Genomic DNA, 17,784 nt, shown 5'->3' with positions numbered 1-17,784 from the left:
TCAGAACAAATAGAAAAGCAAAATAAGAAAATTAAATCTGCTTATAATTACTGTTAATGTTTTAGTGTATATTTCTTTTCAACTCTTTCTCCACCCAACCCTCTAGCTGTTTTTTTTTTTTTTTTCCATAATTGGATTGGCTTTTGGATTTTTTCAAGAGTTATAAAAATTGTTTGAAATAAAAATGTAAGTAAACAGGCCAGGCACGGTGACTCATTCCTGTAATCCCAGCACTTTGGGAGGCCAAGGCAGGTGGATCATAAGATCAGGAGTTTGAGACCAGCCTGGTCAATATGGTGAAACCCCATCTCTAGTATAAATACAAAAATTAGCCGGGTGTGGTAGCGTGCACCTGTAATTCCAGTTACTCGGGAGGCTGAGGCTGAAGAACCGCTTGAACCCGGGAGGTGGAGGTTGCAGTGAGCCGAGATTGTGCTGCTGCACTCCAGCCTGGGCAACAGAGTGAGCTTCTGTCTCAACAACAACAAAAAAGTAAGTAAACAAATATTCTTTTCTCATTCCTACAGTTACCCTCTGATTGTTTTTCTATGTAGCTTTATAATAAGCTATAAACAATCAAATTTATGTACTACGCTATATGGTCAATGAAATTTCTAAGAGAACTATAGTTTGACAAATCCATCATATCACTGCAAAGTCAGTGTAAAGCAGAAATGATGGGCACAAGGAACATTTAAAATATAAATAAATGTATAAATCTAACTTTAAAAACATTACTTAAATTTATATTTGTAGAATTAAACTTGGGTTCAAATAGATAAAATTTATGTCCTAAACTGTCATTTTTTTCAGCTCCTTTGAATTTTATTTAACAAGAAAAGATCGTTTATTTTGGTTTCTGAGCTAAGTATTTAGGTTTTTAATAAATAAAAAGACTAATTTTTTAATAATAAGAATTAGCTAGAAATTATGCATGTTATTTATGACTAAAAACTTTATTTTTCTTTGTCTTGCATTGAAATTAGTTAATTCTATTGTTTAAACATATTATAAAGGACTCTATTTTCTTGTTTATTTAAGAAAAACTTTCTAAAGATTCTAGGAAAGATATTTTATGACAATTTGCTGGGGTTTTTTATTTATGTGCTTAGGTAAATAGCAATAAATTATAATTGGTATGAAAATTTGAATAAAATAAATCAAGATGAAGTATTTGTGCAGTGCTTATAAGAGGTGCATGCTGACTATTATCTGAATGAGTTAATTTGTCTTTTATATTTTCCCTGAAATATGCGGTTAAATACTGCAGTCCAAAGCTATGATGCCATATGATAGGAAAAAAACTTTTTGATTAGGGTGAAGCCTATACCAGACAAATTATCTATCCAAATTTATCATCTTATTGATAAAATTTAGGCATTTATAGTATTCTGTTGAAATTTTTTCAAGTTTCGAGTGATTGTGGGAAATTAACCACTGGTTGAGAAAGACATGCATTATTGATTCTTATTGTACATATATGTACGTACCCACACATGCATAGCTGATTATATATTGGGAGGATAATCCATGAACAAGTTTTCTTGTCTTCTTTCTATGGGGTATACACTGAGCTTGTTCCTTTATCTAACAGTGAACACTAAAGTAACATGTATGTAGTGTTTCTCTCCAGGGAAGCCCTCTGGAGGCTAATACCCAAGGCCTTTATTGGGCTGGTACCAGAATTTCAGATCTCTCCCAGAAAACAGATGTCCACCATAAATCATATTGTCTATATGAATAATCCATACAGTGAACTACATTTTTAGTTAGAGAATGGTCCAAATGCAAAGTCCCTAGCTGCCAGCCTGGGGCTAACCTTGTAAGCTGGCCTTTCTAAAGATAGCTGCCTCAGATCTGCTATGTAACTTTTAGGCTTAGCTTTTTATGTTGAAAAGGAATGTTTTTAATTTTTGCTTTTTAAATTGGGGAATAAGAATATTACGAAATGACATTGAAATCCAGCATGAAAGTTTTACATTCAACTACCGGAATTATTCAGAAAAATACTTAATGATAGCCCAGTCTTAAATTACTGATCACTATCCATTAGTAAAAAATTAAAAACAAATTATATTTTTATTTCTTTTAAGATTCTGTATAATATAAAATGATTCACCGAATAGATGTTATCTTGCATTTACTTAAGTAAATAGGAATTGTGTGTGTATATGTGTGTGTGTGTATATTTATATGTGCATATGTATGTGTGTGTGGGTAGGTAGATGCTTTGAAAATTATTTTTAATATTTTACAGGCTAAAAGTTTTCTTGTATTATTATTTTTTGTTGTTCAATATAACAGCATTCTTGGACCCAGTCATTGTCCTAGCAATCCTGATATAATGGCATCTGAATAATAAAATTGTCTTTATAGTGTGAATTTAGGGCATTTAAAGATTTGATAGATCATTTTCATCTTGCTAAAAATACATCAAAATAACATTTGTATATTTAAGGACACATACTATATATATGTATGGCACTTTAGAAATTATGTAAACTTTGAGTGTGTAGTCTTTTTTTAGCCTAACAACAACTTTGTGAGATAGGGTTGGTGGTGTTTTTCCATTTTATAGAAGAGTAAATTAACTGGGTTTAGAGAATTAGTGACAGTGTCCTAGATCATATGATTGTTTAATTACAATTGGGATGGATCAAAATTTAGGATTTTTGTCTAGTGCTCATTTACTTTACAGTGATGGCTCATTTTCATTTGAATGAAATTTCATAATTATTGATCAAAACCAGAAATGAGGGACCATGATATATTATAACATTTGTATGTGTTCTGTTTCTCATTCATATTTAAATATTTCAGCTTTTGGGTGACTTCAAAATAATGTAAATGTTTTCATGAACTGTTAGTTACATTATTGATATGATGGTTATGTATGTTCAGATGATTTTAAAAAGTACATGTTTTATACTCACTAAAATAAACAGGATGGATAACATTTATTGAGTGCTTACTCTGTACAAGTCATTATACTGAGTGCTTCACATCTATTAACATTTAATTTTAAAACCGTCTTAATATAGGGAAGGCTGGTGTAAGAAAGTATTTTTTACCCCTATGTTATTCAGTACTTTCCAAGTGAAAAGGTGTACAACGTGAGGTACAGTTTATGTTTCTTTTCATTCTGTTATTGGATTGAGGTTGCAAAAAGCATAAGCCTAAAGCACTGTTACACGAGTCTGGATTTGGCTCTTAATTTGCCATGCAGTTTTATTCAGTGAGTTTTAGTTTGAGTGATCCCTGCGTTACATTAAAGAGTAAGTTATGAATCACAGCAGTAAAAAACTGGAAAGAATCTGTGGGAATTATGTAACTTATATTCTCATTTCTTAAGCTGACTACATGTGGATATTTCAAATAGGAGGATATTCTGTTATGGGTAGGTGTTAAAAGAAGGTGGTTCTGCCCCTCTGTATGTTTTCATTTCACATCACAATAATTTTAATCATCTAGTGTTTTCTCCTTAAGTAAAAATTTTTCCCTTATAATTTATGTGGTTAAATGTACTCTAAGTCTGTTTCCTTTTATCTTGTTTTTAAGGTGATGAAGAGCTACTGTTTACTATAAGGAGAAATAAAACAATACAGCTTCAGTTATTATGCTAATCTCATTATCTCAAGCATCAAGATAATTTATTAGTTTAAATAATTGGACCTTTTTTATGAGTACTGACAGTTTTCCTCTGAACAAGTCTCTTACCATTCCTTTATATTTTCACTTTCTGAAGAGGACACAGTCTTAAAATGTTGTTTTTTTATGTAGATTGTGTAGTCAGAATTTTCTTTTTTTATGTCGTGAATGCTATAGGCTTGTTTATGTTAGTTCTTATATTTTCCTTGCTGAGTTACAGGTACTTCTGCATTTTCATAGTCATTGTTTACCGACCTCTGTTTCTGTAACTTGTTTAAGCAAATGAAATTACTATAGAAAGGTTACTATAACTTCTTTGGTATTCCAGTGGTATTGTATCCTGGGATATTGTATGTTGTGTAGCTTTATGTTACAGATATCATAGCCTATAGGGTGATATGTTTTTATGTAATGTCAAGGTTATATGGGATTCAGTTTTTAAAAATATATTATGTATATGTATTCAAAAGCTGTCATTTGATTTTGGAATGTGATATTTTTTAGTAAGATCACAATTTACATAAGTTAAGTTTTGGATTTTAGTAGAGAAGAGTTAGTAAGTAAAAAGGTTACCTAAAGAAATATGACCAGGATTAAGGCCTTATGTGTTGCTGTTCATCTTACTGGTAAACTTTAAACAACGTATTATGGGACTATGTTACTTGAAGGATTGATAATACATGTAGATTTCATAACCAGTTAAACTGAATTTTTGTTTCACGAACCATAAGTAATTTCATCTTTTGTTCATGAGATTAGCTTTAAGTTTACTCTTTTCTATAATTCCATTTTAATAATGATATTTTTATTTTAGACAGATCTGAGAACAATTGGCAAGAAATTCCTCCCCAGTGACATCAATAGTGGAAAGGTAGAAAAGGTAAAGAAAATCAATAACTTTTAAAATTATGCTAACTACACTAAATGTGAACTAAATTACTGGAATTATTTTTTGTCAATAAAGACTGCAATTGCAAAATACTCTGGAGGTGAACAGGTCACAAAGTCATTGTTATGGTGACTTCCATGGAAAATTATTAAGAGTTAAACTTTTTTGACTTTTCAACATTAAAAAAAAAAACAACCTTTTGTTTCAGGAATTTTAACTATGGCATCCTTATATGAACCACGAGACTTACCAGATGTAACTGGCACTCATTATAATGACCTTTTCCTATCTTTCAATTTTATTTACCTTTTTATTTTAGTTACCTTAATAAACTGTTATGTTTATTTAATGAGCTTATTATATACAAATATAAGATTAGGAAAGTATTAGGAGCAATTTGGTGAAGCTGTGCATTTGTTTATTGCAATCATTTTGCAGTACACACATATGTATGTGTGTGTATGAATTTTTTTGTGTCAGCAAACTTTAATTATATTTTTACCTAAACTTTTTATCCTGCAAGTTAAAGTCCATGTCTTCTTTGTCTTTTGTCAGGAGAAATGGAGTACATCTGGTCACCTTCCTTTGTGAATAATTATATACGTGAAGACATAAATGTCACTGCCACAGGTTTCTTTTTGCTGAAGCCATCTATCTTGATTCCTTTGTTTATTCTCAGTCTCAAGCTTTTCTTTCATCTCTATTGTTCTTAGAATCCTCCCCAGTTTCTTTACATTTCTTTTTCTTTTGGTTATAGTGGCTATCTCAGACTTCAGTGTGCACCAGAATTTCCCAGAGGTCTGGCTAGAACACAAATTGCTGGACCTCAAACCACCTTTACTCCTGTCTGCGTTTCTGATTCTGTAGGACTAGGATGGAATCCAAGAATTTGCATTTTGAACAGTTTTCCAGGAGATGTAGAGTTCTAGGAAGCATACTTAGAAAAGTAAGCAACAATCTCGACTAGGTCTGTTGAGTGCAACAAATCTCTATAGGAAAAGTAAATAATATCAAAGCAGTGTCTGTACATCCTTACATTATTTTACTTAAAATTTTGAAGCTTTCTGATTCTTGGTTTTCTGGTTTCTCTGTGTGTCCTAAAAGATGCTGAGAACTCACCTCTGTTACAAGTTCGTAGGATAGTAGTACAGAGACTCTTGTCTGCTCCTTTCACTCTTTCAGAGCATTTTTACTTTTAAAAATTTTGCACAGTGGGTCTCTTTAAGATTTCCTTTGAATGTAGCTAGCAAGAAGAAAAATAACCTTAAAACTTTCTGATTTAGATTATTCTGTGTCAAATTTTATCTTTTAAAACATTCTTAATGCAAATACAAGTTTTCACGTAAAACAAAAATTTGTTATCTCTGCTAGCTCTTCCTCATTGATTATATTTTTTCTTTTCATTACATACTTCCAACACAATATTAATAAACAGTTCTCTAGAATTATTATTCACAGAAGTATCATTATTATTATTATTATTATTATTATTATTATTATTTTGAGACAGAGTCTTGTTTTGTTGCCCAGGCTGGAGTGCAGTGATATGATCTCAGCTTACTGCAACCTCTACTACCTGGGTTCAGGTGATTCTCCTGCCCCAGCCTCCCTAGTAACTGGGACTACAGACGCACACCACCACGCCTGGCTAATTTTTGTGTTTTTTAGTAGAGATGGGATTTCTGCATGTTGGCCAGTCTGGTCTCAAACTCCTGACCTTAAGTCATCTGCCCACCTCAGCCTCCCAAAGTACTGGGATTACAGGTCTGAGCCACCGTGCCTGGCCTTTTCACAGAATTATTCTTATATGTCATATAAGAATATATATTATTCTCACAGAATTAATAATTGTCTTCACTGTATTAATGAAGATGTTTTGAAAAATAATTTAAATAAACATTTTAGAAGTTGACACACAGAAATTACTCATTTGGTTTGTCTTTAGTTAAAAATCCATATGTTACATAAAAATGTAACTATCTTAAACCAAAGTAAATATTCAAGGAATATATTTTAGATGTGAATTGAACTATTTTTGTTTCTTTGTTAGTAAAATAAGACTAATGTAGTAAAAGCTCCTTATTTATGTCTTCATTGGAATACTTTTATTAACCAGCATTTTACCATTAATGATGACTATAAATGCATGACTCTAGAATCAGATGCTACTGATCACTTACTAACATTATGTAAGTTATAGTTCTTGTTTAAATTAACTTTGTTTGAATCTGTGCATAAGATATAGGACAACATTTGGCGAACACAATATTTGAATAAGTAATCTGCCTATCTCTTGACCATGCCAGATTTTGGTATAAAATGATATTTTCTAGTTTTCTTTTTACATTAGAAAAGAGTGAAAGAAAGAAAGAACTGGGTTATCTAGTGATCTTTCAAATTGGGCGTATTAAAAACCAATGTTCCAAAAACTAACTTAGAAAACTTAAAATATATGATAGACTATTTCAAGAAGCAGAGGAGGCATGGGTGTGGCCTGTTTCTGATTGAGGGTAGAGGGGCATTAAATGATAGGGATCAGGAACAGATTGGAGACATCCAGACATAGGGTCATTGCCCTGGATTTAAATCTTCTTTCTCCTGCTTATTAGTTTTTGTGACTTTTCATAAGTTAGTTAATCTCGCTAGATTTTAATTTCCTTATCATTTAAATACTACTCCCTTACAACATTGAAGACCTAAATGCGATAATGCTAAATCCAGCACAATGCATATGGCAAACTTCGAGAATTATGAGCAATTTAGGATGGTATTTTTGTCTTGGAAGTCTAAGAATATATGTATCCTTATTATGGGTATCTTGTTACTGAGAGATCTTCAAGGGGATTCAATGAATAAGGTAAGGCAAATTGGTAAATCACTTTTGTCTGGGTTTTGGCCCCAAACCCCATGCAGAATTCTACTACTTGAGGTAGGTTGGTCTCTGGTAGAATTAAAGCAAGCTAAAACCCCTGCTCTGACTGTTTCTACTAAGTTCCAAGCCCATCTGATAATTTCCATTTCTGAGAGAGAAAGCCAAAGAAGAGTGAGGATTGGAGAGCATTTGGCCCAATATTTAAGAAGCAAAGAGTTAAAAAGCAACATGTTGCGGGGAGGAGGGTGCCATCTTAGTAGAAGCTGCCTCCATTAACCTTGTGTGGTCCCTTTGAAAGGGCCTCACCCATGTATTTTCCAACCACCTTGGAATCTCATTCGCTAGGCCTGAGGCTCAGTACAATGTACTGGAGCTTCCCCAAGACAAATCAGTAATTTTTTTTGGAAGTAGATTAAAGGAGTGTAGAGAGGAGTCTTCAAAATTCATCTCCTGAAAGCCCAAAGTAAATGATCACACAGTGTGTATTATTATTTTTGTAATTAATAAGACTTGGATAATGCTGTTTTCAGCATTTGGGAACTTGAGAATGGAAAGGGAGATTGGAGAACTGATAGATCTGTTATCAGGTAAGAAAGATTGTAAGTCTGCAGTTAGAAGACAGCTAATCCCGGACATACTGAATTTACATCTCTCGTTCTAAAACACATCAGAGGCCTTCAGAAAGGCATTGTCCTGAAGCTTTGAAACTGAAGTCTTAGTAATTGCTACTATCACTGATTATTTTGGGAGAAGGTAGAATGGCAAAAAGTAGAAGTAACTTTATTACTAATTAATATAGTAGTTTTGCTCAGGTTCTTTTCTCTTTCTTCCATTTTCTTCTTAACATACTTTTCAATTTCTGTCTTTTCTCCACAAAGTTCCCTTAAAAAGTGGTGAGAGTTGGATGACGACGGTTTTTTCCAGGCTTCCAGATTTTCTTATAGGTACTTCATATTTGATTCAAAAACTGTAAAAATTGTGACTGGAGGGAAGTGTGGTAGGGAAGCCATATTTTGCAACTTATTTTCTGAGTTTTTCAGGGTGTGCTTTGTTTTTCTCGGATATTACAAAGTCCTAGGACTGCTGTAGCAGCTTGTAAGCTAAAAATTATGGAAAAAGTCATGATAAAAAGGAAGTATAACTGTTTAATATTCTTCTCCAATTTTAATATTTTGCTGTAGCTTTTTAAACTAAAAGTTAACTATAAAATACAGATTAGTTTCAAAATACTTTGTTACCAATTCAGCTACTTGAGGACCTTATGTACTGCTATGGAGTCCTAACTGTACAGTCTTTCAGTTCTATGTTTATTTTTTCTAAGTTCTGAGAATGACATGTTGTATATACCTTTTTAATGTAAAACTATGATTGACCTAATTTTCCCGAGTAGGAGTGACTGGTCTCAAAACCTCAGCAATACTGACATCAACCACAAGATGGCTTCACTGCCTTAAAATTGAAAGTGAAGGTTCTCTTGCCCTTGGATAGTCTAGAAATCGGATGTTTTTAAAAAGAAAAGGAATTGAAAAAAGTGTTAACTTTTGATTTAATAAGATAATATGTTTCCTATATGTTAATTTAGTCTGTGTTAAGTTATACAATTTGTTTCTTTTAGTGAACTATATGTTAAAATTAAACATTTACTTGTATTTTTAGAAAAAATGGATTACTAAAACTCCTATGCTTTATTTACAAGTCCTTATTGGTACTTACTAATAGGACTTCTGTGGAGTTTAAATAGATACTCTTCCCGATAATTGAAAAATAAACTATTTGACTTACCTTTTTCTGTTTTTTGTTCCAAGGGACAAAAAGTTAGAGAAGTGAAGAATAGAAACATGGGAATTGTCAAATGATACATTGGGAAAAGTGTTACTTTTGGCTGGTAGTCCCACATACTTTTCTTGTATTCATTTGCTATAATTACTTTATGATTGAATGCGAGCAATTTATATGCCCTACTGTTATTTTGAGGGTTAAATTGAGGCTTTTTACTTTCAGGGAATCTTAAGTTTGCGAAAACCTATTCAAGATTATGTTGTCAATTTCTTAATTATTAGGAATTTATTAAATGTTTTAAAAATTCCTAAGGGGTAGATCTTCTAGTAAATATACCACTATATTTATAATTCAGGAAGTTTTAATTTTATTATTTATTTTCCACTTAAACTCCCTTGCTGCATATGAATATCATTTGAAAAATTTGAGATTAGGATTAGGTACTCCCTTCCCTAAAGCTATTTCTTTCAATATTCTTGATGCTATTCTCATCTGCTTCCCTCTTGATCTTTTTTGGCACAAGCACCTACCTTACCTAGGAGAACCCTGGTTTCTTAGTGAATTCTAATAATTCTTATTCTTGTTTTTCTTCTGTCATTTGTTGAGGACCTATTCTATGCTAGGTCCCATGTTAAATAATTTGTATGTATTATCTATACAATATTCAGGACAACACAGAAAATATAAACTATTACAGCCTTCCCTTTTACTTTAGAGATAAGAGAATTGCACCTTCCCTATGATCACAGTTTTTTGTTGCTATAGCACCTGAGCATCCTTCCCTCAGCTGTCAGACAAACTGCTCTTTATTTTTCAGATTCCAACTGAGGTGTGACCCTTCTCTTCTAATTTTCTTGACCTCTTTTGAGCAGAATTAATTTTTAAATATGAATGTTCTCATTGCCCTTTATACCTACATGTTTTTAGTATGTAACAAATATTATCATACTTTTAGAATATGCACTACAAAGACAGGCTTTGGCATGAGATAGATCTTAATTGGAATTCTAATTTGCCTCTTACTGAGTGACCACTGGTAAAGTACTTTACCCTCTGTCCTTAATATTCTTGTTTAGTATATACAAATAATCCTAATGTACTTTGTATTTCTGGAGGTAAATTAAAGCACTTATGTAAAGATCGTGCTACATTTTCTGGTGTGTATCTAGGAAGTGCTAAGTAAATTATAGTTAAAGCACTAGAAATTTTCTTTTTTTTAATCAGACAGTGTCTGAATGTGTATTTGTGCCAAGTGATAGGGATACAGAGATCAAGATAGCCTGTCTCTTCTTGGAGCACATAGCCTGATGAAAGGTTGAGAAACCAGCTGTGTCAATGTAGTGAAACAAATGCTATGTCAAAGATGTGTACAATAAAGGGGCAGCCATTTCAGTTTAGTGAGGGTATTAGGTTGCTTTTCTTGCTAGACTGTTAGCTTTTAGAGATGTGATTTTCAATGAAGGAATAGTAGGTAGATGCCCCGTATCGGGCGTATTTAAAATCTTAGGTTAATAGCTATACGATACATACACACACACACACACACACACACACACACACACACACACAGATTACACATACACACACACTATATTTAATATTTTCTGTTACACAAAAAGCTCCTTTGTAGTAGAACTAAAGAATGGAAAATAAAGCTTGACAGATCTTGACTGGTAACAATACATGGAAGATAAGTATAGTGGATATTTGTAATTCCTAAAACCTGAATTATCTCCCTGTGTTTGGGAGAATTTCCCATTTTAAGAGTTTTGGTGGTAGAGAAGAAGAAAATGCCAGATACTTTTCTCTCGGCCTCCTTTACAGCTATGCTAGTCAGGTGTAGCTGCCTTGGAGTTGGGCCAGTTACACACAAAAAAGTGGGACCTGTGGAGAATCCTGTCAGTAATAGTTGAAGCTGCAGCAAGATTGTTTCTGGAGTAGTAGCTGCAGGAGTGCCAGAGTAAATGTCCAGAGCCATTGAGATCACTGGTACAAGGCTTAGTGTTAGATGCTTGCCGTGTGCTGGATCCAGCTTGTTCCAGCTCATGAAGTTGATTGTCGGCATCTTTTCCCAATTTAGAGTGCAGTAACATCCAGTTGATGGTTGTGGTTGGCCGTGGAAATTGGCACAAATTACAGATTACAGTGGCTTTTCCCCTGTCCTTCTACCAGAAGTATTTTACCAACACACCTCTGCACACGTGTAACAGTTTTCCTAAGGAATATAAACAGAAATGGAACTCTACTGCATTGTGGAATTAAGCCAGTATTCAACTTTACAAGATAATGCCAAATTTTCTTGCAAAGCACTTGTATCCACTATGTTACCTTCAGTATTGTATATGAGATTCAATTGAGACATTCTTTTGTGACACTTAAAATGATCAAAATTTTCTAATCTTGTGATTGTAAAATACATTATTCTTCCTGACACTATTCTCTCCCCTGCCAATACAGATTTTAGAATCAAATGATTAAGACTCTTAAAAATATCATGTTGGAGTTTTGACTGAAATTGCACATTAGCTTAAAATCAATTAATATCTTTATATGATATGATATTACCAGTGAAATGCTGGTAAAACACATATCTGAAGAGCAAAAAAGAGCCCTTACACATAGCATTTGCCACTTTCTGTGGTATAAATATTCCCTGTTTGACTGATTATAAGCTATGTTATGAAATCACTGAACCGGGAATTAGGAAGAAATGTACATAAAAAGTTCTTGTGAGCTTTTATAAGAGAGCTGGCTCCAGCACAACCCTGGATATATCTCTTCATTTATTTTTCCCATAATGTTTTATAATTTATTGGAAGTATATGGGCTGTGCATCTTTTGTAAGCTTTTTTCCTGGATCTATCTATTTTTGTTATTGTAAATGGTGTTTAAAACTTTTTTTAATTACTCTTTCCATCTGTTACTGGTACATGGAAAGGCAGCTGATATTTGCATATTGATTGTAATTCTGTCACCTGCCAGTTATTATATTATGTTATTATTCCTATATATTCTATTCTTCTTATTCCAGATACAATTTTTAAAACACCATTTACAATAAGAATAATACATTCTTACATCATTCTGTATATTCTTTTAAGTTTTCTCTATAAGTTTGCCTTTTCTTGGTATTTCACATGAATGGGATCACATGATATATATGTTGTATCTGGCTTCTTTTATTTAGTGTAATATTTTTTAGGGTAATCTATAACATAGCATATATTGATAGTTTTTCCTATTTATTGGTGAGTAATATTCCATTGTATGGATATACCATGTTTTGTCCTTCCACTTACTATTAGGTTGTTGCAAAAGTAATTGCGGTTTTTTCCATTGAAAGTAATGGCAAAAACCACAGATACTTTTGCACCAACCTAATAGTTTATGGACATTTCGATCGCTGTCCTTAGTTCTTTTTTTTTTTTTTATTACTAAATGTATATGTCTCTTATTACTGTTATCATTTCTTAAATTGTTGGTTTGTGCCTTTACTCTTTGCTTTACTCTTTGCCTCTTGATCACTCTTGTCAGTTGTCAATTTTATTAGTCTTTGTTACAATATAACTTGTTAATGTTGTTATTGTATTTTAAGTTTGATTCATTTATTTTTCTTCTACCTGATTTCAACTCATTGCTTTTTTTCTCAACTTCTTAGTTCAACTCATTAGTTTTATATTTTCAAAAATAGGTGTTAAGATATACCAAAGAAACTATACAATACAAAAATTTAACAACGAAGTTAAAATATATAGCAAAAGCCAAATAAGACAATACACATGAATAATGTATAAAATACGCCTTCTAATCCTAGACAACTAAAATGTGGAGAACTTACTGAAGGGTAACATACATAAAATGGGAACTAATAGCAAGAAACAATTCTAAACATTTTCCCAATGACTGACTAAGCCTCAAAAAGACAGCTTAGGAAAACGAGTAACATGTAGTTTTTCTTTTCCTAGCCAATTCAGTTCTACTTAGATAAATCTGGTTACTAACCAATACACATATGAATTAGAGTAATTGTTTTTCTACTCAATTACTACCATTTTTTCTTTTTCACCTTTTTCCTAATTTTCTGTAGCAACACTTTTCCTTTGGTTTGATCAGTTGAACTCAAAAGGTTTGATACCTAAAATGAGTATCAGCTCTTACTGGAATAGCACTTAGGAAGTACGATTGTAGAAAACGCAAATGTGTAACCGGGGTGCTTGACAAAGTTAAGCATTCCATTCTCCATAAGACAATGTCTCCCATGTTAATCACTAGGTTAATGTCTGCTCTTGGCTAGATCACATGACCCTGCATGATACTGGAATGCTCCCTGGCGAGGTGCTGTAGAGCTATGTGAACAAATACCCACCCATTTAAGCTTTCAATAAATACAAAGCATTTTAAACAATTTCAGTAGAATAAATTAAAAATACAGCATTTCTGTTGGCCTGCTTTGCTTCTTGAGGTGGCTTGGAGTGCTGTTCATGATATAAAAGACAACTTCTTAATTCAACTCTTTAGTTTTTTTTTCAGTTTTCTTTAAGGCTATTAATTTTTCTTCTAGCACTGATTTAACTATACTCCTATATTTATATAGGAAATATGTGTATTTACATATTTACAAACATAACTATATGTTCAGATATAAAAGTTGTATACATGGTACTTTCATTATTCAGCTCTAAATATTTTTTAGTTCACCTTATGATTACTTCTTTCCCTATTTTGATTACAGAATATTAGATTTGGTTATGGATTTCTAATTCAGTTACGTTGTGATCAGAGAATTTGGACTGAATGATAAATGTATTTTGAAATTTGTAGAGTCTTTATGGCTTGATATGTATTTGTAAATGTCACATGTATGCTTGAGAACATACTTGTTCCTATTGGGTTTAAAGTTGTATAAATTTTCTAGTTTAGGCTTATTATTTTGTAGTCTGTGTTTGATAATTACAAATTCTCAAGACCTTAGGGGCTTAAAATTTTTTTAAATAATTTTTTTTTTTTTAATGTTTCTCAATCTTTGTAGCTTGTTTCCTTGTAAGTCTCATGATAGTTTGTTATAATTTCATTTTTCTTGATCTTTCTCTGTGAGAATCCTGGCCACTTGAATCAGAAGGGATATGTGCTTGTTTCTGCCTTGAGCCAGTGGGGGTGCTACTGACTTACAGTGAGTTAAAGTGCTGCCTAAGGTTAATTTTGCCCCTTTGCCACCAGCCCAAAGCTGAAAGTCTTAGTTGCAGTGTTGTTACTGCCAGAGGCAAACATACATCTTCTCTGGAGGGAAATGTAGCCCAAATTGGGGTTTACCCTAGATGCGTACATGGATGACATTGGGAATATTTCTGAAATTTCTAACAATGTATAGTTCTTTTTTATTTTTGTTTTCTTGGGTCTGATACCGTACTTAGAATGGTACAGAGTGTGTGTGACAAATCCGACTTTTTCTCTCTTCCTATCCCACCTCTATTTTTTGATTGATTGGTTGAGACGGAGTTTTGCTCTTTGTTGCCCGGGATGGAGTGCAATGGTGTGATCTCAGCTCACTGCAACCTCTCCCTCCTGAGTTTAAGCGATTCTCCTGCCTCAGCCTCCCAAGTAGCTGGGATTACAGGCGCCTGCCACCACGCCTGGCTACGTTTGTGTTTTTAGTAGAGACAAGGTTTCACATTTCACCATGTTGTTTAGGCCAGTCTCCATCTCCTGATTTCAGGTGATCCGCCCACCTCAGCCCCCCAAAGTGCTGGGATTACAGGCGCCTGCCACCACGCCCGGCTACTTTTGTGTTTTTTGTTTTTGTTTTTGTTTTATTTATTTATTTATTTATTTTATTTATTTATTTATTTATTTATTTATTTATTATTATTATTATACTTTAAGTTCTAGGGTACATGTGCATAACGTGCAGGTTTGTTACATATGTATACTTGTGCCATGTTGGTGTGCTGCACCTATCAACTCGTCAGCACCCATCAACTCATCATTTACATCAGGTATAACTCCCAATGCAATCCCTCCCCCCTCCCCCCTCCCCATGATAGGCCCTGGTGTGTGATATTCCCCTTCCCGAGTCCAAGTGATCTCATTGTTCGGTTCCCACCTATGAGTGAGAACATGCGGTGTTTGGTTTTCTGTTCTTGTGATAGTTTGCTAAGAATGATGGTTTCCAGCTGCATCCATGTGCCTACAAAGGACACAAACTCATCCTTTTTTATGGCTGCATAGTATTCCATGGTGTATATGTGCCACATTTTCTTAATCCTAGAGACAAGGTTTCACATTTCACCATGTTGGTTAGGCCAGTCTCCATCTCCTAACTTCAGGTGATCTGCCCACCTCAGCCCCCCAAAGTGCTGGGATTACAGGCGTGAGCCACCACGCCTGGCTTATATTTATTTTTTAAAGTCAAATTATGTTAAAATGATACTAGGAGATGTTTGACAGAGAAAGTAGGTAAAAAAAGAGATAATCATAACTACTGTTTAAAGCTTATCTTTCAGGCTTTTAAAGCAGCTATATGCAGAATTAGTATTTCTTCTTCCAAGACAGCTTTCTTGAAACATTGCCCTGTTGCCTGGGCCTTAAGGTAAAGATGTGAATAGTTTAGTCAAAAACCTCCCTTAAAATAAAAGAATAGATGAAAAAATAAGCCCTAGGAAATCTCCTCTGAAGCCACTGGAAATGCTCTTGGAAGTAGTGGTAGTGTAGAGAAGGAAATGAATTATGACTTTGTAGATAAAAGAACTACGGAGGATGAAACTATTTCATTTTCTCTTAATTTTAATCTACTTTGCAATAATGATGGAACATTGATTGGAACTGAATCATACTCTTATATTCCTTTTGGGTATATGGTTTATTTCTGGGGTTGATGGAGAATGTGATGCTTATGTTGTTAGGTATACAGATTGAGAAATTTTTCTCCAGAGAATTAATAAGATTCAAAAACAGGCCAGGTGTGGTTGCTCACGTCTGTAATCCCGGCACTTTGGAAGGCCAAGGTGGGTGGATCACCTGAGGTCCAGAGTTTGAGACCAGCCTGACCAACATGGCTAAACCTGTCTCTACTAAAAAAGATACAAAAATTAGCTGGGTGTGGTTGCTCACACCTGTAATCCCAGCTACTAGGGAGGCTGAGGAAGGAGAATCACTTGAACCTGGGAGGTGGAGGTTGCAGGGAGCTGAGATCAAGCCATTGCACTCCAGCCTGGGCGACAGAGTGAGACTCCATCTCAAAAAAAAAAAAAATAATAAATAATAAGATTACAAAAATAAATGGCTGGCATGTATTTTCAGGCTAAGTGTCTTAAATGGTTTCTAGAGTTAAGAAAAAAAAATTGTTTTAAGTGTTTATCCAGATATGATTATACTGTAGAGAATTAGTCCCCTGTCATCTAAACTTTGGAGAGTCTGATTGATACACAAGAATGTTATTTAGTATGATCAATAAACTAATAAACTAACACAACCATTTAAATCTGATATTTCATATCAGTTGGTGTGACTAGTTAGGAGTTTAGATGACAGAGGTATTCATCTACCTCGGGAGAAGAAGGAATGATGCCTGGATTAATGCCCTGAGAGAATATTTGTAGCAGATACTTAATATTGTTTATTAGAGTTAGACATGCTTACCTGCAGGTGCAATGATACATCATTCTAAGCCATTAAAATTTTTTAGAGTATTTTGATTTGATTGTTTCTTATACTAATACAAAAGAGAAAATCAGACATTAAAGAAAACTTATGTGATCAGGATTAATCCTTTTTATTATTTTCATTTGAAATTGATATTTTTTTTTTACTTTGGAGTTGCTCTTAACAGTAGTTGAAGAAAGATTTTGAAATTAATTCTTGTCTATTTTTGTGGATGTTTTAGATGATTTGTTTTTTTTTTGAGACACTTTTTTTTTTTTTTTTTTGGTCACCTGGGCCAGAGTGCAGTGGCACAATCATGGTTCACTGTAGCCTCCACCTCCCAGGCTCAAGAGATCCTGCCATCTCAGCCTCCCAAGTAGCTGCGACTGCAAGTCCACACCACCATGCTTGGCTAATTTTTGTATTTTTTGTAGAGATGGGGTCTCCCTATGTTGCCCAGGCTGGTCTGAAACTCCTGGGTTCAAGAGAGCCACCCACCTCCATCTCCCGAAGTGCTGGGATTACAGATGTGAGTCACCGCACCTGGCCTTAAGATGATTTTAGATTCAGGATTTAGGATCTTAGAACCATAACATTTAAAAATATTTATTATGTATTTTTTATCTAGGTCCATGACTTCCCTGTGTTTTAACTACAGAGTATAAGAAACTGAATATTGTAAGCAGAATAATGAAAAAAATCATTATATATATACTGATTTACTTATAGAATATTTCTGAATTGTGGAACTACTAACTTAAGGCTTGGTGATTCAAATTAAGAAGTGACAAGAGATTCTGTAAAATCTGTGGGTTTCTCAGCAGGATCTAATAAATAATACCTCCTTTTCTACTTTGCTTTTGAACCAGTTAACAAGTACAAGAGTGACATATTTGGGCCAAAATAACCTTATTACTGATTAAAATGTATTTTGAAGATGTGGCTTAGGGGGACAGCC

The 17,784-nt window shown here is 33.7% G+C and overlaps 1 protein-coding gene across 2 annotated transcripts in view; it reads left to right on the top strand.

Annotated features, from left to right (window-relative positions):
* Nucleotides 1-17,784, top strand: part of TDRD3 (tudor domain containing 3) — a 189,963-nt gene that overhangs the window by 42,929 nt on the left and 129,250 nt on the right. Inside the window, exon 3 of one of the 2 annotated variants that reach the window (XM_023196216.2) lies at nt 4,463-4,528. In XM_023196216.2, coding sequence (XP_023051984.1) covers nt 4,463-4,528 — 66 coding nt within the window. The remainder of the gene's footprint in view (nt 1-4,462; nt 4,529-17,784) is intronic. The other variant, XM_023196217.2, reaches the window with a different exon arrangement.

Source organism: Piliocolobus tephrosceles, chromosome X (assembly GCF_002776525.5).
Source record: "Piliocolobus tephrosceles isolate RC106 chromosome X, ASM277652v3, whole genome shotgun sequence".
NCBI classification, from domain to species: domain Eukaryota; kingdom Metazoa; phylum Chordata; class Mammalia; order Primates; family Cercopithecidae; genus Piliocolobus; species Piliocolobus tephrosceles.
Note: the sequence above shows the minus strand (reverse complement) of the source record. Positions and strands in the feature narration are given on the sequence as shown.